The following is a 21,672-nucleotide window of genomic DNA, read 5'->3' on the forward strand; positions in this document are numbered from 1 at the left end:
CTGCAGGATCAAATTTCTTTCAACATGTGCGAGGAAACATTTTGTGCAAGTGTTTAGTTAACCCAGCTAGATGAGGAATGGCAGCCATCTTGCATCAGAATGATACATTTAACACATTATTTTTAGTTACGGTCGGACTTTGCAAAGTTTGAATTAGTACACATTAGTGTTTGTAACACCAATATTACCAACGTTCACATATGTATCTGATTTTATTCACACTTTTCCAGAATTGTGCTTACGATTCAATAAGTTCTCTGCAAAGAAGCAATACCATATTTGTTGGAGTCTGATTTAGACAATACTGGTGGAAACTATTACAGGAGTGCTTTGCAGCATGATATACTGATAGTAATGATTACCAGCTAGAGACAATACCTTAGATTTGAGACATGAAAAATGAGACATGAAACTACAAAAAAAATAATACTGACACTGGTGTTGAGGAAGCGCCTCGAAACTGCAGGTTACAGCAGTTTTTTTTCCATCTGTGTTACTGAATGGAAGACGTTACACTGCAGTCACTTTGAGCACAAGGGCTTCTCTTCTGTTTCGTACCTAAACAGCTTTTGTTTTTTTCTGCTTTATCAGGAAGCCATTTCAAAATTGTGACAATAACACTCTCCAAGTCGAGTGTACCAGTTGTATATCGCCCACACAAAAAAAATCAATAAAATATTTTATCCTTTTGGCTAGAAAATATATATATTTACAATTATAAATAACTATCGCGAATAGGATAGAAACATTGCTATGTGTTTGATAAATGACTTTGCATAAAACTGAGATAAACAATAAACAAACAGGAAAAAAATCACAAAGACACACACACACACACACCAACATAATGAAATGTGAGGAAGAGTCCATCCCTGCAACATGTGGTAAAGATCACCTCTTCTATAAACGAGGAGAATGTGCAAGTGAAAATCCAAAGACAATCAGCATTGTCCATCCTTCATTCGTCAATCACCGGGAACATTCATTTCTGTTTGACTCATTCGACCCAGTCATAACCCTGTGACCTCTAGCACAGCCAGGAGGTGGGCACCCACTGTGGCTCAGTGTCCAGCTTGTCTATCAGCCTGCGCAGCTCGTGGAAAGCCTGGTCTGGATCCATGTTCACAATGGTTGCGTCGAAGAAGTGGCCGAAATTTTGCTCCATCTCGCGGGCCTTTTCAATAACCTCCTTCAGCTCTTCAGGCTGTGCAAAGAAAACAAGACGTTTTAGACGTAAATATGAAAGGCTTGTACGGTCATTGTTACTTTATTAATTGAATGATTTGAATACTTTGATATTGTGAGAGCTGTGTATCGGTTTCATGCGATGCAATACTTTTATTTCCAATGTGTTCGTGTATTTAGAGGACCAGGAGTAAACAACCTTTTTTTACTATTAGCGCCATGATAAATACAATATATGGAAATACCATTTTGCAACACTGTACAGCGGGTACCTTTGGTGTTTTCCCGTCTGAGGCCAGCAGGGAGCGTAGTCGTTCCTGAGAAGGCGGAGCGATGAAGATGACATAGGGCTTGAGGTTGGAGGACCTTAATACCTGCAGTGACTGACAAGAGGAAGAACAGGGACGTGCAAATATATGAAATGGAAGGAAAGACCAAACCATGCACTATTATGGCGTCTTCTTTACGTAAAAACAATTAAATTTATGTTCTGAATTTGATCAAGACAGAGGGATGAAATGTGCTTTGTAGTTAACGTGTAAGACAGAAACAATGTTGGGAATTGTCCAGACAGTAACAAGTACTCAAGTCTCCTACCCTGGTGTGGAGGCAGAGCATACAGATGCGTCCAGAGTTGATGACATGTCGAACTGAGTCGGTGCTGGTGCCGTACAAGTTCTTCTCATATTCCCCCGACTCGATGAACTTTCCTGCCGCTAAGTCGGTCTCAAAGCCAGGCCGACTCACAAAATGGTACTCGCGCCCATTCCGCTCATGTATCCTGGAGTTTCTGGTTGTGTCTGAGCCGTGGAGAAGGATAGATCATTTTGATTTATTGCCAAACTCCTCGAGCTGCTTTGTAACAATTGGCGTAGTTAAAACTAAATAGTATTTAGTTAACTTATAGTCTAACTTTATAAGTTGTCAGTTAAATGTTTTGACATTAGAAATTTGTGAATTTCGTGCAGTTACAGGTGATGAAAGGTTATATGTCAAATCACAAAACACTTGTTTTGTTCCTCATCTGCAATCATGGATTGTTGATGAATCATTAATTATCAGATATCCCCCATGCTTAGACAGGAAGCCGACTTACGTGGAACAGCGACGGCAAACTTTTCCGGTTCGATGGACAGAAGCCTTCGACGCAGCTCATCGTGACCGCTGTTTGTGGGACCAATCAGACCAATGGGGCGTTTACGATTGGCAGGCTGGTGATAAAGTGACATCTCCTCGTAGGTCAGGATGTCATCGTAGTCTGAAGAGACAGTTGGGAAGGGATAATGAAACCCCCTTGACTAACATACACAATCCTCTCTAGTTCTTAGGATGCTGTTCTGTAACTATCTGTGAGATATGACCTCTCTTTGGAGGCCGGTGAGAGGTAATAATACCACGCTGTTATGTTATCATTCCTGCGTTTGTGTGTCCTGCTTCATATTCAACCTTCAATCGAGTATATATGCGTTTCCTATGTGTTAGCTAACAACATCACACATCCCCCTTCAAGCCATTTAGGCACCTGCTGGGCACCTGTCGGTGCCTCCTCTGATCCCGTCTGTAAAGACAGGACTAATCTAAGCTGTGACACACGGGTCTGGACAAGCTGCTGCGAGAGCGACAAGACGCGTCAACTCCGGCTAATGTGTAGGGTTAACACTGACAATGTGTGGACACTTGGAGAGCTGCCCGGGACAGGAGGTCGTCTTTCACTTGTGGTAAATGACAATGGGAGTTTTGTGGGTTAAGGGTGCAGCTTCTCAACAGTGGTTGGCGAGGAAGAGGGAGCACATTCTCAAACCAGCAACCCACTTCTAAAAACGTTCTGAAGAAACAGAGTGAGAAAAAAGAAAGAAAAAGAGTCCTACCAATGTTTCTGCTCAAGGTAGTCGTGCTCTTCTTCTTCTGTCTCTTGTTTTTCTTTGCGTACCAAAGCCTCCCTGGAGAAATGACAAGTCAAAAATATTTGCTTTAAAATAGGTTTTATCAGTTTACTTTGTTGCCACCTTCTAGACACCACAAACTATTTTCATGTGAGTCGGGGTGGAAACTAAATGATATCTTGTATTTCCTCACCACATAGTGCGTGTTTACACATTTCACGCTTACCTTGGTGCTCTGGACTCCTGTCTGTTATAGTTTTCTTCAAGGTCTCTCTCTGTTGCTGGAAGCTTTTCCCTGAAAAAGTGAAAAGCAAGGTCACGCAGATCAGCTCTCCAACTCAAAGTAAATATAGACACACAAACCCAGTTTCCATTTTAAAAGCCCATACGAGTTCAAAAATGTACAGATTTGAACATTTTGGTTGGTGTTCATTAATATGTCTCTATAGTTAGCTTATGGAAAACATGCACTAGACAGCTACACTCAGGAACGGAAAATTGCAGAAAATACCAACAAGCTTCTCTCGGCCTAGAGCTGTTTTTCATAATCCTCCTCTTGTTTCCAGACGTGTTGAGGAAGAGGCACAAACAGGCCCCGCTTTCCATTTCCACTACTTAACCTGATTTTCTTCCAGCCACAACAGACATGGGTCAGAGAGTAATTGCGAATAATTCTTAGGTTTTTGTGTTAATCTGCTTGATGTGCTGTGGGTGGCGTTTGCTGTTTATTACTCACAGTACTTTACTGTGGCTGTACAGTATCCAAAACTATTACTAGGGATGGATGAGAAGTCCTGTGTAGTTTATGAATTATTGATACGCTGGTATCAAGTATCATTGTTTGATTTATCTAAAGACAGAAGAGTTTTTAGTTAAACGTAATCTTCACAGGTTTAAGAGTTATTATCATGCAGATGTGTATCCTTCATGTACTACAGACTGTTAACTCTGTAATTGCTGTTTTCTGCTGAGAGTTCAGCCTTTTTTAAGTTTCACTACTGAATGATAGTACATGCACACAATGCTGTTTGTGTGTTACAAGGCTGTTGCTGACGACTGTAGGGATTTAATTAACTAAAGAAAGCTTTAATACAGTCTACAAAAAATTGTGTGTGACATATTCTAGTAAGATTATAGTTATATATTTTTTATATTCACCTAAATGTGTGCACTGGTTGGACAATTTCTAATCAACAAATGTATTCTGCATTATTATCTATTTGCACATTTTTCCTTTTCTAACTAAGTGCCCTTGTTCTGAAAACAGACTTGGTCCCCCAACGTTTAGTGTTGTTACGTTTTAGTGAGTTAAAGACACTTATTTGCATGTAACTCCAACTTTGTTGCTCCCTTTCTTACATCTTTTAGCCACATGCACTGTACAGAATGTTTAAAATATACAGCTGTATGCATTGTAAGTAGACATACCATATGCGTTTTAGTGTTGATACAGTACAATGTGTTGTAGTTTAGTGGAGTGATAAAACAAAACATATGAACACATAATCAAACAACTTACCATACCAGTAGAGGATTTTTTTGTATTGGTAGCAATTTGTCCTTGCAGTTATCTGCCCTTGTAAAACAATAAACTATGTTTTTATATATCTATATACACACTGAATATTGGTATTCAGCCCTGGTCTGATCCCTATACCTGGAATGAGTCCAGCCAGAGGCTGGTTGTCCTCATCTCCGTCCCTGTAGGCCTGCCACCAGTTGGGGTCGTCCTGGCTGATGACATGGAGGATGTCTCCCTTCTGGAAGGACAGGCCCAGCTCCCGACACGGCACGAAGGGGTCATCAGAGGGGTCGTAGTCAAAGTAAGCTCGTACGTGCATCTAAGGGACGGGATTTACAACGTCAAGGTTGGCGTTGCATGCATGCAAACATGCGTTCTTACACACGCACCATTAGAGACTTACCACAGTCTGTCTGTGTGGGGCAGGTTTAATCTGAGAGCTCGGGATGAGGAGGAAGGTCAGAGTGCCTTGCATTTGTTGCTGACGGAAAAGATGAGAAGCAATGAAGGGATCACATTTCCATTACATTATATTTTTTACTGTATGTATTTACCTCAAAATCTGAGCACTGTTTTACTGCTATTTTTATTTTTATTTTTTCAGAATAAAAGCATTTAGTGTTTTTGTCTAAACACAAACACTATCAACAACAACCACCTAATGAAATTTCTAAGGCTATAAATGTTTGTCAAACTTACTAACATTAATCTAGAGGTGGATATGCATTGTGGGTGACACCTAATGTCACCAGCTATGGAGGAACAGATGGTCTAAGTACCGGACCGCTTTATGAATACATTCAGATGCCTTTAATAGTATTAAATGGATATCATTTTAGATTTATAGACATTTGAAGCACCCGTGCGTACTCTATAACAAAGCTGTAACAGACTCAATTTCTACCGGATAACTTCTGGTCCTCACCAGTAAGTCATGGACTTCATTGACATGTTTCCCACGAATAGATGTCCCGTTGATTTCCAGGATCTCATCTCCCTCAGTGAGAAGGCCGCTCTTCTCTGCTGCTCCACCTTTCACCACACGACTCACCAACACGCTGTCCATGTCATTACGTACTGTTGCACCCTGATGGCCACACACACACACACACACACAAATGAAATCCACAATATTCTCTAAAAATAACAGTGAACAGAGAAACACACGTCTAAAAGCAGAAGGAGAGGCAACAGTCTGAATACAAAGAAATATGTCACATACAGTGAACAGCATTGTGTCTTTTCCAATTTCTTTCAAATTTCCCTCTGGAGCTCACATTGACAGGCATTTTGCTGCCCTGTTGGTTTGTGGGTACACTGACACTGACACAGCCAGATGATAAATGTGAGTGTGGAGCATGGTGAAGGCTTAGAGTAGAGGCTTTTTTATTGGACACACAAAAACTCAACAATAAATAACACAATTACATACAACTATATGTCTTTGTTCATCATTCATCAAACATTTTCATTGTACTGTAGTTACATACAGTACCAACTAAGGTTTTTGGATGTGTATCACCTATCCTTGTTTCGGCTGTGAGAAAATACACAAAGACATACTGTATGTACACAGCAATAACAGAGGTGTAGTATTAGACGGCGTCTCACCAGTGGAGTGTCACGGGCCTTCTCCAGCCGCACCAGTTTAACTGTCTCTCCAATGTACTGAGTCAAACTTTCTTCTGCCATTTCCTGCCCCGCCACACTGTCATGAGCCTGCATCAGTGCCTGCCACATTAAACAAACAGAGAAACACATAGAGACAAACAGTACAGACATACAAAGGTTTTACAGACACGTGACGGACAGAAACACGGACAGAAAAATAAAAGGAGGAGGCCGCATGAGTTCAAGAGAATGAATGCATGAAAGGCTTCTGATTGTATAGATGTTGTCCTTTATAGCAACTATGGTTGGTATGGAAATAAAGTAATCAACATGACAAACATTTATCGAGTGGTTTGACAGTGTAAACGGATGAAGAAGATACCAAAGATACTTAACACATGCACCTGCTACCAGAAGCCTGCCTATAACCCATCTTTTTTTTAACAAGACCAGTCAGCAAACCCACCAGATATAATACAGAGATTGCTCCTCTACTTCATTTAAAGTGACAAGCGCTCTGAGCCCCACAATTAATAACCGTCGGTCCAAATTAGTTTCCCTATCCTGCAGGAGAGGGGACCTAGGAGAGCAGAGGCCGGGCTAAGCTTTGGCGTACACACAATCCGTCTTAATCTCCACCTCCATTTAACAGTCAGGATCCACCACCATCAATCATCAAACACCGTTGGCTTCTCCGCTGGCGAAGAAACCGTGTCCTGCACTCTTAGAAATACAGGTGCTAGGGTTCTTTGGCTTATCCCCAAATGGTTCTGGGTAGAACCTCAGCCTTTAATAAGGAACTCTTATTTCTAAGGATGAAAACAATGAAATGGAGCCTTTACTCCTTACACATGTACCTGTCCATTAGTTTTGGGTATGCGGTTGTTTACCTGTACACTACATTGTGAGCCTCTGCTCCCCGCAGAGAACAACATAATCTGTTCCACTTTCTGTGCCACAAGGCAGGCTCACTTCACATCATATTGCCCCCGCTGGCTACATGGATCCAGCTCAGTGGAGGGCTTAACAGGGCAATGAGAGAAATTGGTAGTTCAAAGTCATGTAGGCCAAACATTCCGACCCCTGGCGTTCCCCTGTGAGAACCCTCAACCATAAAATCACAGCAGCGTCATCCACCTGAGGTCTTTCCTCACCTTGCTGCCTCTCTAATGGATGATAATGTCTGATAATGTGCCGACATTTGTTTCTAACAGAAGAATCACTGAAGCTTAAACTGACAAATGTAGAGCAACTTCAAAGCAATGTCATTTGAATATCTGTTTGATTCTTTTCATGTTTCACTGAAGAGATGCACAGGAAGCCAAAGTGTGTATGGCTTTTCATAATGTGACTCCTTACACAGCGGCGGAAGTGGCCTGCTCGTACCTGCGATGTCTAATAGTTTCTGTAAAGATGGAGGAAGTGGCTCACCTAAGAGGAACCTCGTAATGTTTCAGGTACTACACCAGGTAATAACATCATTTTAACCAGTTACATTTTGTAACTGTCTGGGCAGCATTACTGTATTTAAGAGAAGCATCCACCTTGTCAGTAGGCCTGTCGCAATTATTTCATAATCATAATTCATTATTGGGTTTACATGGGTCCTTTCAGGAAAAGCTTAGTGCTCACATTTACATAATGGCCTTCCTTGAGTCAGCCACTAGATCCAATATTCGGAGCAAATCACAGACTAGTTAACCTTAAAGATATCATTATGGAGCGATCTGTCATTTGATCTGCCTTTTAACTCAGTCTGTATAATGATCGCTAAGAAAAACTGTCCTCCAATTACCTTTGAACTGGTTTGCAGCTAAGTGTTATTCTTTCCTTTTATAAAAGACTGTCATACACTAAATCTTGACGTCTGACATCACAGTTGAAGGTGCAAGAGAAACAATTACCCTATTGGACTGGAAGTACAGTATAACAATATTTATATTTCTAGTATTCACATTATCTGGGTATTACTAGTTAGTTAGTCCATAAGGCGCCATCCTTGATTATTAATGTAAGTCACAACTGAGATCTGACATCTGACCTGGAGATGAGGATTGGTGAGCAGAGCGTTGAGCTCCAAACCCTCCTTATGTTGGCTGGACTGGAGGATCTTCTGGACCTGAACAGAAACACAGACACAGAACTACAGTGAGCTAAATGACACTAAGAGAGATAATCAGGGTGACCAAGTAAAGTCAAGAACAAAGTAAAAGAGTTTAGTACCAATTTAGACCCTTAAGTCTAAAGTCACTAGAACCCGAGTATTCTTTCTTAAACATTAAGACAACTAATTAAAACTGTGACTTCGGTCAGATTTGAGTCGAAAGCTGCCAGACTCCATCAGAACTGCTTGTCGGATGGCGGAATAGATCATGAAACCGACAACCTCTGCAACTTGCCGGAACCGACAACCACGACATTCACGCTCACTACACGCGCTGCTTGGCCAGCTGTGTGGAGGTGAGAAGGAAAGCCAGGGGCTTGAACTTCTCTCGCAAGCTCTCTTTTTTTCCCCCATGCGTGACACAACTATTTCACTTTTCATGTGAACAACCAAGTACAACACTCCGAATGTCTTCAGGGAGAGACTTTCCTTGAATGTGAGACTCCATTCAGCGTATTTAACGATAACCGCGACATCATCCCTTTCTATGATGGCCGTCTTACAGCCGTAGGTGAGTGTGGCCATTTGGAACAAGTACGAACGCTTTCGAATTTCTGACGTGGTAAGACAAGAAATTGTACCAACTAGTTATTTTTTTTTTACAATGACGTGGCCCTACGCTATGTGACTCAAGTCCTCACTTAATTGAATGCCACTGAGAGGATGCATTCTTTGGACTTTAGTGGATCAATGATCCATTCAATAGCACAAACGTCAGGGGAGACTGTCATCATTTGACACATCATAACTCAGTTTGTGTTGAGATATCCCAAACACAAAACATACAGAAACCTCATGAGTGGTTCACATGCATTGTTTTCTAATTGTATAACAGGTTCTTCAATTGGTGAAAACTGTATTTCCACATCTTACTTCACTTGTATCCCTTCATTATTCATGAGACTGTGTTTAGCATCTCGCTGAAATTAGCTCTTTCCAACAGGGTTTATTTTCTGACACTTACACCCGACAATATTGTTCTTTATTTATTAGATTGAGAAGAGCAGATTTCATAGTTGCGAAGCCCAGGTTGACCCAATACCTATTGTTGTAATCCTATAGTATAATAACAGAACTAACTGTCTAATAATACAGTACAGCATGTTCAGGATTAAAACGTCAACATGTTACATGGCTCTATTTTAATCATTTGGTTCTTGTGTTGTCATTTAGTGGGAAGTTGCTATTGTTTGCGGCTTGGACTTCATATCAGAAGGCATTTTGGTGTTCTGACACTCCGTCTTTCTGCCTCTTCCTCTTCATCTCCTGTTTGCAGCTTAGTTCATCCATTACACTAATCAAACCCTCACTAACAAGGTGACGCACTTCACCCCCCCCCCCCCCCAGCAGCGCTGCGCCTCGACCCACGCTGCTGTAAGCTGCTGGACTTTCTTTTTCTAGCCGCCCAGATCCTGCCCTCCTTCCTGCGATGTGCTGCGCCGCCTCAGCCAGCACCATGGGCTGCTGGGAGATTAGTTTACCCGACAGCCAAACTGAGTGACACACATCACAGCCACTTAGTTAGGACACACTGCAGCTCAAACTATTACGTGTTGTTAAGCACTTCGGGAGCTGTGATGCCTGGTGGGAGAGAAGCAAAACCGATCATGTAACCCAGCCCCTCTATCCTCAAACTCCTGTCAAGACTGGAATACAGATTCTGTAGCCGAATGCTTGGTGTCCTCTGAATGAACTCTAGCACCCTATTTCCTCAAAACAAGGTTGACTCTTACACATCTTGCCATCAAAAAAAATAAAAAAATAAAAAAATCACACCGCACCAGTCTGACTGCGCTGAAAAGCCTGTATTACATTCTTTCATGCTACACCTATCAAACGTTGACATTAATCCTAATGAAGTGCTTACTCTGGGCGTAGCCTGTCATTGTTGTCTAGAGCTTCTACCTAATTCACAGCAAACCATATCACCATTTCTGTCGGGGACCGAGCTCTGTGTGACCGTGGCTGCATTCGAACAGTCAACGTGCAGAGGCTGGGCTCCACAGGGACACTAGTCAATTACTGTCGCTTTGCTTCAGTGGGAACAACCGGCTTGTGTTTTGTCAACGAGGAAGTCAAGTGTGTCACATTCCCACCTACTCAAACCTGAATACTGGGATGGTTTCTTGCTCTCTGTCACTCTCTGTACAGGGGGGGGGGGGGGGGGGGGGGGGGGGGGGGCTCAGGAGTCAGCACTGTCATAGTTAATGCCTTCTTCCCTTTCCTTCGTGGTCCATCTTCCTGTCATCTCACCCTCTCTTCTCCCTAATTCTCCAATATCATTTGTTCTTTCTTCTGCCTCTTTTCAATTCCCAGCACACTCTATTTCCATGCACGGCCCGGGATCCAACAAATGCCTCATTTTTGTTTTCACTCACCTTGTTATAACCACAAGACAATTTACATTTTATAATTCTTCAGACTGGCATGGCTGTCTTCTGGGCAGCCTTTTTTTAAATTAATCATCACCAGAAGCAAAGATTTTTCATGCTTCATTGAGTCTGTTCAGATACTTCACCCGCAGAGGTACTTGCCTCTGAAAATAGGCTTAATGTGGTCCAAAACACAAATTGGCAAATACAATCTCAGCGTGTTTATGCCTGAATGCACAAACTGCCACCTCTTACTACTCCACTACTGCTCGTCTCATGAGCTACAGAATAGATGTTGTGGCATGCTTAAAACATTTCTAAAATCTAAAGTGAGTTATTCATTACTCTGGGTACAAGTTTGTCTATTTTCCCCCGATTCAGTTTCTCCTGGAGCTGTTAACAAACTATAAGACGCAGCAGTGTAAACTACGTTAACTTGAACCGATAGTTTTCAGTTGTTTCGGAATGACCATTATGGGTACCTCCTGGCAGAGATCTTCTGCTTGTGCCGTGAGGGGTGAGGTGGGAATGACTCTCGTCATCTGCTGGGATACGGCAATGTAGATGGTGTAGGCATTCTTGAAGTCCTCCTTGGCAAGGAGCTGCATGATCAGCTCCACATCCTGCTGGCTCTGCGCATCAGTCAGGCAGTGATGCGCCCACTTCAGAGCCTGCAACAACTCCGCCAGTTCTGAGCAAGAGGTAGAGACAGTGAGGGAACAGTACAGAGGCAATACAGAGAAACACAGGGGCGTGTCTTCCATCTCATAATTCAGGAATAGTCAAAATGCTAAGAGTCATGTGTGTGCTTTTGCAAATTAGGTGTGAAGTTGTTATGTCAAAGAGAAAGGAGCTTCATATGATATGCAGACGTCCATATTTAAGAATTTAATGAAGAGCTTTTCATGACTCTGGGAGGCGCGAACATATTTAGTTTATTGAGTCTCTTGAGTCACCCAGATTCTACCTCACTGCTTTCTGAGGTGTAGAGGTGTATTGCCTGCCTGTCCACACCTTTCCAACAGGTGCATTCAAAACATCACTGTATTTAGAAGAAACAGATCTGATGTATGTCATTTGCTGCATATAGACTATCAAAGATGTCAGAACCTTCTGCATGAAAATCAACACTCACTTCTGCTCTCACTAGACACTCTTTGCAACTAGAAGGGCCCCTCGGAGCGTGCAGACCTCCAACAAGGTTGTTTCCATGTGGGGAAAATAATGTGTGAATCTGCCCTTTGATTCAAATCCGCTCCGTAATGTAATGGGTTCTTCCTTTGGCCCATGCTACGCTCTTTCCACCGTTTCATGAAAATCGGTCCAATGGTTTTTCCTTAATCCTGCTGACAAACAAACCAAACCGAACACATAACCTCCGTGGCAGAGGTGATGAAGTAAATTCAACTATTTACGTAAAAGTGACTGATATAATGATGAGCTAATTTTTTTCCATTTAATTCGAGTACACAATCACTCTATTTCTTCACACACATTGATGAGTTGTGCACACAACAAATATGTTGTGGACACATGTAATACCCTTTTGTATTATTAGTATAATTAATCATAAATGTTATTTTCCTGTGACAACAGGACCAAGTCCCTAACCGGTGGAACTAGACAGCCCCTAAATCACACAACCCTCCTCCGCTACAGCCCTCTGCTCTGTGCCCTCAATAGTCATTATTTTACTCCTTTTGTTTTCTTTTACTCCCTCGTGTTCTCTGAAGTCTAGATTGCTGCCCTCCTTTGTGGCCTTCTTTCCTCCTTCCATCCTTTCACACCACAGTAAAGACCCTCTAACCCGTTCTGCCCTCCTCCCCTCTCAACTCACCAGCTACAGGATCCTGGAGGAACGTGTCTTTGGTGACCTTCTCCTTTCCCTCAAAGGTGGGATTGTCAATGCCCACCTTGGGGTTCTGTGACAGCTTCTTGAGCCTCAGTGAAGCATTGGGGTCGATGTCATGCTTCCCCCTGCTGTCCTCCTCTCTCCTCTTCTTAAGCTCCTCCTGGTAGTGCTGAATCCTCTCCATGTGGGCACTGGAGTGTGGAGATTTAACAAGGCTACTTTCGTCCCCTGGACAGTCCACTGCCCTCTCCCTGTGGCTCTTGGCCTGACCAGAGGCCTCTTGCACATAACCGTTCATATGGGACATGATCGCCCCTGCTGCAGCAGCATACAGCTCAAACCACCCCAGTGTTTACTGAGATCTGCTCGAGTACTATGAGACACTGCTCAAAACAGAGGCCATAGCATGCCAGCGGAGGACGTCCTTTATGTTCTCTCCGTGATCTGTCACCCTGAAATACAAACAGAGAGTTAAAATGTATTTCCTTTGTTATCTTCAGCATTTTTCATTAACTTTGCTTTATATATAAGTGTTTACATGGTGGACAAAGTCAGGTCTTTTCTTTTTAAGGATGGCAAACCTTTTTGTACAATTTCTTTTATTAGAGGAGGTTAAAAAAAATCACTTCTTGGCTGTCTCTTTTTATCACATTATTAATCATAAACAGAAGGTGAAAGGTGTCATTCAGGGTTTGAAATTCGCCAAATGTGGCAAGTGGCAGCCAGATTTGCTTCACTCACTAGCCTAGCTGGTAGATTGTGGAATCCACCAGCCACAGTGACAGGTGGGAAAATGTATTTCCAACCCCGATATCATTGACAAAAAAGATGCGCACCAGTTCGACAGAGCTTAATTTACAATACTGAAAATATAACGGAGGACTCTGGAGCCTTAGCTGCCATCACATTCTCTTTTCTGTTATACTTTAGAGGCCTTGAAGGGCGAATCTGGGTTCATTTTAATTTTCAAAATATGTTCATGGTTTGCAAAGAAAGCAATCATTATCATAATAGATGACTATATACATTATAATACATGTATATAGCTTTTCTTTAAATGTTACTATTTTAAATGGCTTTCGTATTTTTGATGATATACGTCGTTATTGAGGTATGAAGTTACCTACATCGTGACAGGATATTTTGGCCATATTACCCAGTCCTAATGTATAGGGGACAACTTTACTCCTACCTCGTCTCATCTATCGCACCACTAATCTAACTCCTAACATGGAAAGCTCTCTGGCCTCAGCCACCTGAAATCCCATCAGTTCAACCATCTGTAGCCGATAACGGATGCCCAAATAAAAATACTGCATTTAAATGCGATGCCTAACACACAACTACTAGGCTACTACCTGATCTCTCTATCTATTTAAGTATTATTTGTGTATTAATCTGGATTCGCCAAATTCTATAGTATAATTGGGAGGTATTCACTTGAAGTCTATGTTAGTTCAGTGTGTGTGAAAAAAAACGTAATCTATCTTCTAGAACAGAAAACCGTTGAGTGAGGAGTGAAAGTGTTCCCTGCAGGCCACAAATAAGGCTATTTATAAAGCCTGGCTTTATTTTTCACATAATGACATTAGCTTTAGTTGAAATACCATGCAGAGGCTTAGGTAGTGCTCTCTCTCTCTAAACCTGCTGTGAGGTAAACACATTGTAGGCTTGACACAAACATTTGCATATTTCCTGGAACCAGAATTGAGAAATTGAACTTACACGTTTGACCTTATTACTACTTAGGCCTAACATTTAAACACATCATTCTGTGTGGATGAAGGAAAAACCTCAAGTACCATAAGGATAAACATGGCTTTGTCACTAAGAGCCACCTTTGGCATATAGTCAGTCATACACACATGACACCTGCTAGCTCATGCATCCCTCCCCCTCTTCTACCTACTTCCCACAGCTAATTACATTTGGCAGGTCTATCCCCCGGCTCCTGGACCAAGCTCCTGAACCCCTCCCCATGCGGAAGCATTTAGCTACGTTTAGAGTGGCGGTGCACGGCTGACAAACAGCAAAGACTGCCAGCGGGCCATCTGTTCCTGTGGGCTTAATTAAGCCTGGGATCTCATGCCCTAGTCTAGCTCGGTGGCCACAACAGCACTGGGAGGGATGCTGGGAAGGGAGAGACAGAAGGGACTTGTGTAGACGAATGAGAAGGAATGGAAGCGCGCACACCCCCCTTGACATAAACAAACCACGCAATACCAACAGTTTGGTGTCAGTAAGATATGTGGAGAAAGTTTACAAGATTACAGGGATGGTGACAAATTAAATAAGAGCGAATCATGTCATGTGATTTCAAATTAGATAGTGACATTCAAGCTCATATCGGCAAGCCCTCTAATTGAAAAGTAGACACTGGATGCCCAAAAATATAAAATACTGAATTTATGAGTAATGGTGCTAGAATTTCCTCCCCTGTGTTTCTCATTATGCTGTTTATTCCGTACACATGACATCAATTGCATGCCTGTCCCTCCTAGGAGAGAGATCCCTCCTCAGTTGCTCTCCTCATCCAATGCCAGGGTCCAAGGACAGAGGGTGTCCTATGTTGTACAGATTGTGAAGCCCCCCCTGAGGCAAATGTGTGATATTCCTCTGATAACAGTGCTGCAACTTGACTTGTGTGCCAAACAATGCATGTTGAAAACAACTCCAGTGGTACGTATCCGCTCAAGGCTCGAGGAGATATGGTTGAAAGATCTGGAATATGCTGTTAATTATGACAGGGGCATGTCCTACGCTGGCATACGTAATACAAGCAGTCTTGTAAAGGCTATTTACAAATAGTGATGCATTTCTCAATTTATGTCCTAATGTAATTTATTCCAAACTAAGATTTTGATTTATTGTCCCAGTGGGAGATTTCACAGAAACATACAAATATACACAGTTATAGATAAAGACAAATAAACCCTTCATGCTAATGGCTTGACCTAATTATCATAAAAGTAAGGTGTATCACAAAAAGTTACGTAAATGACAGATAGTGACCGTAAACTGAGCTTCGGTCGGTTTACCCTCCAACGCCAGATCTCTAATTAATTAGCTAACTAGCTCACGTGCATACACTTTGAGAGTGAAAATAGAAATCATTCTTTAGTCATGTTGTTTTATAAACTAACGTCAGCCGGCTTGGTTTGAGGCAACTTTAAATGAAGGCATCATTAGTGGGACGGATTTCACGGAGTCACAAGGGGAATTACGGTCTTTATCCTATTGTGTGGAAACAGATATCCGTTTAGTGCAACTTTACGAAAGAGCAACGATGTAGCACATTCATACAACACCAGCAACAGCAGACATACGTTCAGAAACACGCTGCTGTTCATCCTACTGAGTATAATTGAACTTGTATTAACAACAGAAGCCAATTTAGCTTAGCAGCCTGGTGCCGCTAACTGCGTAGCTTAACGGTTAGGTTAGCTGTCCCGTAACAGACTGCGTTTACTCACCACTTTAAATACAGACGGATGAGTGGGTTCAGAGAAGAAGAAGAAGAAGAAGAAGAAGTGGTTATTACTCCATAATCCAAACCTCTGGTAAAGTGTGTTTTATTGACGGTCAGGCGAAGCGCGAGGTCTCTCCCCCGGTCTTCACAGGATCGCGTTCAGCCGCTGCAGTGACTTTTGTCCAGGCAGAGTCGGGACCCCGTGCTCGGGACACTTGTGGCCATTGCTGTGAAACTGAGCCTGGTGTTTTGAGTCGTCTCCCTGGCAACACTGCGGCTCCACAGCGCCCCCCCACTGCCAGACACGTGGTGACCACATGATGATAATGATGATGATGACCACATCTCCCACAACTAGTGGGCCTAAACTTCACAGATGATCAATAAAAGAAACAATACCATAATATAAAAACAACAACTGTACTTACTTAATTATAACTACCTAACTATTAGCATCAATATAAAGTACTAAAAGTAGTACACATCATTCAGAATGGCCCATGTCAGAATATTATTCATTATTGGACTATAGTTATCAGAATCAGAATCAGAATCAGCTTTATTGGCCATGTATGCCTACGCATACAAGGAATTTGACTCCGGTTTTCACTTTGCTCACAAAGTACATACATAGAGTATACAAATACACAAGAAAAATGTAAAAAATAAAACACGGACAACAAAGAAAGTAGAACAGATGTAAGTATAAACATTTAATGACTATGTACAATATACATATAAATATATATCCAAAAGTATATATATATATATATATATATATATATATTGTATATATATGAACATAAACCTATACAACAACATTGACAATGGAATTGAGGTTATAGGTGCATTAATGTGAAAGCATCACTTTAATGTTGCAGCTGGTGAAGGTAGTGGTTGTTTTGATTACTTTATAGACTGTCAGGTAGTTTAGTCTACAATAATACAGCATGTTTATATCTATTTGATTATTATTATCAATAATAACCTGAATCTAAAAAGAAACCAGTAACTTTTTTTGTCAATAAATCTAGTGGAGTTAAAAGTGTGAAATTTCCCTCCGAACTATGAAGTAGCTTAACATGGAATTACTCAAGTAAAGTACCTCAAAATAGTATTAATGTACAATACTGGAGTAAATGTACGTATTTGCTTTCTGACAATTGTGATAACTAGTGGTGAAAGTAAAGTAAAAGTAGTAATTTTCCTTAAGTAAAAGTAAAAGCTACTCTGTTAGGCAAAAGTACAGAAATCAAGAAAATACTGAAACTAAAAGTAAAAGACCACTCATTATGAATAGCCTTTGTAATAATTACCGATGCATTATATGAAAACATCATTTTAAACAGTGCAAAATATGAAGATAAACATCGTTCAAACCCACAGCACTTCACTAAGATCACAAAGATACCAAATATGTCAAGCTTAAAATGCACAAAATAATAAAAAGAAAGATTTCCATGTGATGGAGTGGTCAGCTATACAGCCACAAAAAACATTTGGGTTTGAATATTTAATTTAGTGAAAATATCATAAAGCTTTAAAGAAGAGCTGGCCAAATGGGATGGGACAATTCCTGCCTTCTCATGCATGCAGACCCGAAATTATCACTAATTATCCTGCCATCCATTTAAATTTTTATCCCAATGGCCTCAGTAAGTTGAAGTATTTCTTGGAAAATTTGAAACTCAAAGAGCAATTCAGATGAAATGCTTGGCAAACCTGTTGTGTACTCTGTCTCTGTATCCTCTAATAAATAAAATACACTTATTGCAATTGAGGGTAGAGAGTATTTGCCGTTATTCTGTACAGTCATCTCCACACTGATCCCTTTACATTCAACCCATTCACAAAGATGAATTTAAATAAGTTCTCGTCACAGCATTATTAATCATCACCAACTAATGGGATCTACTGTCATTTCACCTGGCAGAGCAGAACAGAAACTGTCTAATCTCATGCAGCCTCAGAAATATCTACACCAAAGCCTGGAGCGGCCCTTTTTCCTGCTGTATTTTCTATTAGGTTAATCCTTTCTGACACCTCTGCGCTTAACCTCCTTTCCTCATTAGGCTCTCTCCTGCCAGTACCCGATTCTTAAATACTTACCTTCCTGGAAAGAAAGACAGTTAAAATCCCCTTTGCTTTGCAGTGCTTCATTCAAATGCAGCTTTGTTTCTTTGTTCATCTAAGAAGCAGTGGTGAATGAAGTGAAAATATACTCAAAATATTAGAAGCCTAAGTACTTGTTCTGCAGTAGAAGTACTTAAAACTCGCTGTAACTAATATGTGCAGGGATCCTCTATCTATGGGTCGGGTCCCCTAGGGTCACAAGAATAATTTGGGGGGGGTCATGAGATAATTAATGAGATAGAAAACAATGAAAAACTATTTAAATACAAATTTATATTCATTCACATAAATCTGTTTTGTGAAATATTGGATGATTTGACGTCTTTGGGCCATGAACAGTTCTTCAAAATAATAATCTCAAAGATTTTCATTTGAAAAAATGTCTGTAAATCACTATCTTTTGCCAAATGAGGTAACACACTGGTAATTGAGCCTATGGCCCACTGCTGTAAGATCTTGTATTTGCAGTAATATGAACTGGGTGACATTCCAGAATTTGTATCTCTGGGAAGTGCGATCCAAAAACACACCTGCAATTACCGCTTATAGCCATAGGTGCCGTCAAAGAAAACGAAACAGAGCTCTTTGAGACTCATACCTTTAAATGAAACCATGTGAGGAGTTTAGAGGGGAAGGTGGAGAGGCCAACAACTGATAGACAGAACATTCTGACAAGGGGCCCAACCGAGACACTGCTTTTGTTTGGACGAGGTTGTAAAAAGGATGGAAATCACTGGATTCATATTCAAACATCATTGCATTTTAGAAGCTTTTCATGTAAAACGTGAATCTGAGAAATAACTACAGTTACCAAATACATGCAGTGGAGAAAAGAATAAATACAACATGTCCTTCTATAATAAAGATGCAACTGTACTTAATACAGTACTTGAGTCACTTACTTTTGAGGGATTTTTTTCTCAGTATATCTTAGAAAACCTTCATATTAATGCAGTTAAAACACATTCACATTTGCAAACTGTATCCACATGGACCTCGACAATGATTGCTATGGAAGGTAAGATGTTACTCATTCATTCATAATTCATGCACTTCTCTAAACTTTAGGCCGTCTACCAAACTCTTAGTACCAAAGAAGAAAATCACTGTTTTTTCTTTAGATATATTTTATTAAAAAAGGAAACCCAACAAGAACTTTTTTTTTACATAATGATCAAGGATTTTTATTATCTTAGTCTCTTTCATCAGTTTCATATCATTACAGAAAATGTTATAGTACAGCGTTGTTCAATGTCTCCTCATTGCTTAATAATTTCCTTAGGAGTGCTGGTCACATATATCTGTACAATATGGTTCTTATTTTTTTTCTGTACATTTTTTGTGAAGTTGGTTAAAAAGGCTGTCAGCACTTAAAGAAGCTGCTTCTTTTATTTCTTTTTTTATTCTTAAATAGTTGATCAAATAAAAGATTATTTTTCCCAGGTTAAGCTCGCCCCTTGGGGGGGTTTGGGGCAAAGTTTACACCCGGTCACCGTGAATATAAGGAAGCTTCAGGGTCTGGGCAGACTGGGTTGTGCCCCCCCACCTCCCCATCCCAACATCACCTCTTCCCTGCCCAGGCATTTGGCACTGCGCACATAAACAAGACTCACAAGATAAACAACAAGCAAAGCTCTTTGTGAAGCCATTATGATGCATACTAATGAGAGAAAAACAGAAGTGTCACCTTGATGGGCGCTCAAAAGAGGAAGTGGTCTTGATGTGCCCCCTCTTCCTTTTAGCTGAGCACCATGGGAAATCTGGAGTCTTCCTCAATGTTTTCTTCATTTTCAAAAAACTGATTATTTTTTTCCACTAAAGATGAGAAAATAATAATTTTCTTTTTTTGTCCTGGCAGGCACCTACAGCTGTCTATTAAAATGCTACTGCTATAGATAAGGTCTAGCATTGAACACACAAAGCAATTGCAATGAAAGGAACGAAGTTGCCTTAATATAATAATGATAATAAGAAGAATAATGATAATAATAATAAGAATAATCATAATAATATATTACAGAATAAATCTCTTTTTATAATTAGATTTTTTTCATTAAAAGTTATATTTTCTTTGTTTGAAATACTATAATCTTTTTAAATTAATTTTTTTCATATGTATCTAGGTTGTGATCAAGATGTTGACTATACCTCAACGTTATCCAAATCAATAAAAACTAGCTGTGCCGTTGCATATTACAGAATAGTCAATGATATGTGGACATGCACCGTGAACCACCCATTCCAACCCTCGCTATATGACGCCGACGCTCCGTCCCCCCGTGATGACATCATAGCCGGCCGATGACCATGACGTCAACCACCTCGCCCTTGTGCAGCTCCACGTATTGCTCTGTTTTCGGAGGTAGCATCAGGAGCCCGTTAGCACTGCGCATGCTCATCAGCCTGCTGCTCACCTGGTTCCCTGCAGCAGAGAGAGGACAACATATTTTGTATAAGAATTCAACCCATGAAGGAAATTGGGAGTTTGCATTTTACAGTTTCATACCGTCATTTATTACAATGGTTAACACATTCTCTTAAGTTTGCCGTTTGTTATCATATTTTTCATTGTCAAACTGGCTAATATTAAAATACTACAGTGGCCAGTTGCTCTAATCAGTGAACCTAAGGTGGTTGTGGTGTGGAATAATGTATACTTCCAGTGTGTAACAGTGTGTATAGAGTAACAGATGTAATCAATCTACCCTTATGAACATCTACTGAGGTTACAACTGCCACTATGCACTGAGTGCACAAGATTTTTTTTGGGGGCTATTTTGCCTTTATTAGATAGTGAGGAGAGAGATAGTCTGGAAAGGAGAGAGAAGAGACAACATGCAGCAAAAGACTCCCTCCTGGTCCACGTGGTGCCCTCTCTAACAGATGGGTGTTTCCTTTTCTGGCGGATATCAACTTTAAAATATCCCAAAAATGAACCAAAATATTTGCATAGAAAAAATGTGAGGGACATGATTATATGAAGTAATTGCAATTCAGTGAGTCAGAATGTTTATTTTGAGTATTTTATGAACTCATAATTGTGAAAAACTGCATGCCTAAAAATGATTCCATAAATCTGTTTTTTGTTTTTTAATCCTTGGATTCCTTGCTAGACAGGGAACGGTAAATTAAATAAATGATGCTGTCAACCAGTGAACAAATGAGAGTCTGATTGAGATGTGTGGCTGTCAGACAGAATCCTTCACAGTACTGTACCGGCTTTGGTGCTGGTACCTGTGCTCTGTGCCCACGGCAGAGGCTCCTGGTGATGCCATGTCAGAATGCAGCGGTGGTATTCAGGGCGAGGGTCTAGCTTCACATCACAAGACAACTAGAGAAATAACATACAACGTAAATTATAATGATGTATGTCAACAAGTTTTCTTCATCACCGTGGGTATTTGTCTGTAATTCATAAAGATTTACTGTCGAGAGTAATTTCATATAGTGCAGAAACATAATACTAAATTGGCAGATTATT

The 21,672-nt window shown here is 40.7% G+C and overlaps 2 protein-coding genes across 4 annotated transcripts in view; both read right to left on the reverse strand.

The window, feature by feature from the left end:
- Nucleotides 1–202: 202 nt before the first annotated feature.
- On the reverse strand, nt 203–13,025 carry pals1b (protein associated with LIN7 1, MAGUK p55 family member b). Its single transcript, XM_076083908.1, has 13 exons — nt 12,545–13,025; nt 11,220–11,428; nt 8,243–8,320; nt 6,202–6,309; nt 5,516–5,677; nt 4,994–5,071; nt 4,726–4,909; nt 3,295–3,363; nt 3,054–3,125; nt 2,282–2,443; nt 1,783–1,985; nt 1,458–1,568; nt 203–1,204 (listed from the first exon to the last, which is right to left on the reverse strand). Exons 1-13 carry the CDS (start codon nt 12,894–12,896, stop codon nt 1,028–1,030), a joined length of 1,965 nt encoding a protein of 654 aa, XP_075940023.1. The 5' UTR covers nt 12,897–13,025; the 3' UTR covers nt 203–1,027.
- Nucleotides 13,026–19,313: 6,288 nt separating this feature from the next.
- gphnb (gephyrin b) overlaps nt 19,314–21,672 on the reverse strand; it is an 83,867-nt gene continuing 81,508 nt past the window's right edge. For all 3 annotated transcript variants that reach the window (XM_076084620.1, XM_076084617.1, XM_076084619.1), the window contains 2 exons: nt 21,426–21,522; nt 19,314–20,613 (listed from right to left, as the gene is read on the reverse strand). In XM_076084620.1, coding sequence (XP_075940735.1) covers nt 20,480–20,613; nt 21,426–21,522 — 231 coding nt within the window. In that variant the 3' untranslated portion in view covers nt 19,314–20,479. The remainder of the gene's footprint in view (nt 20,614–21,425; nt 21,523–21,672) is intronic.

Source organism: Anarhichas minor, unplaced genomic scaffold (assembly GCF_050575085.1).
Source record: "Anarhichas minor isolate MPS153535 unplaced genomic scaffold, ASM5057508v1 ptg000136l, whole genome shotgun sequence".
In the NCBI taxonomy this organism is placed as follows: Eukaryota; Metazoa; Chordata; class Actinopteri; order Perciformes; family Anarhichadidae; genus Anarhichas; species Anarhichas minor.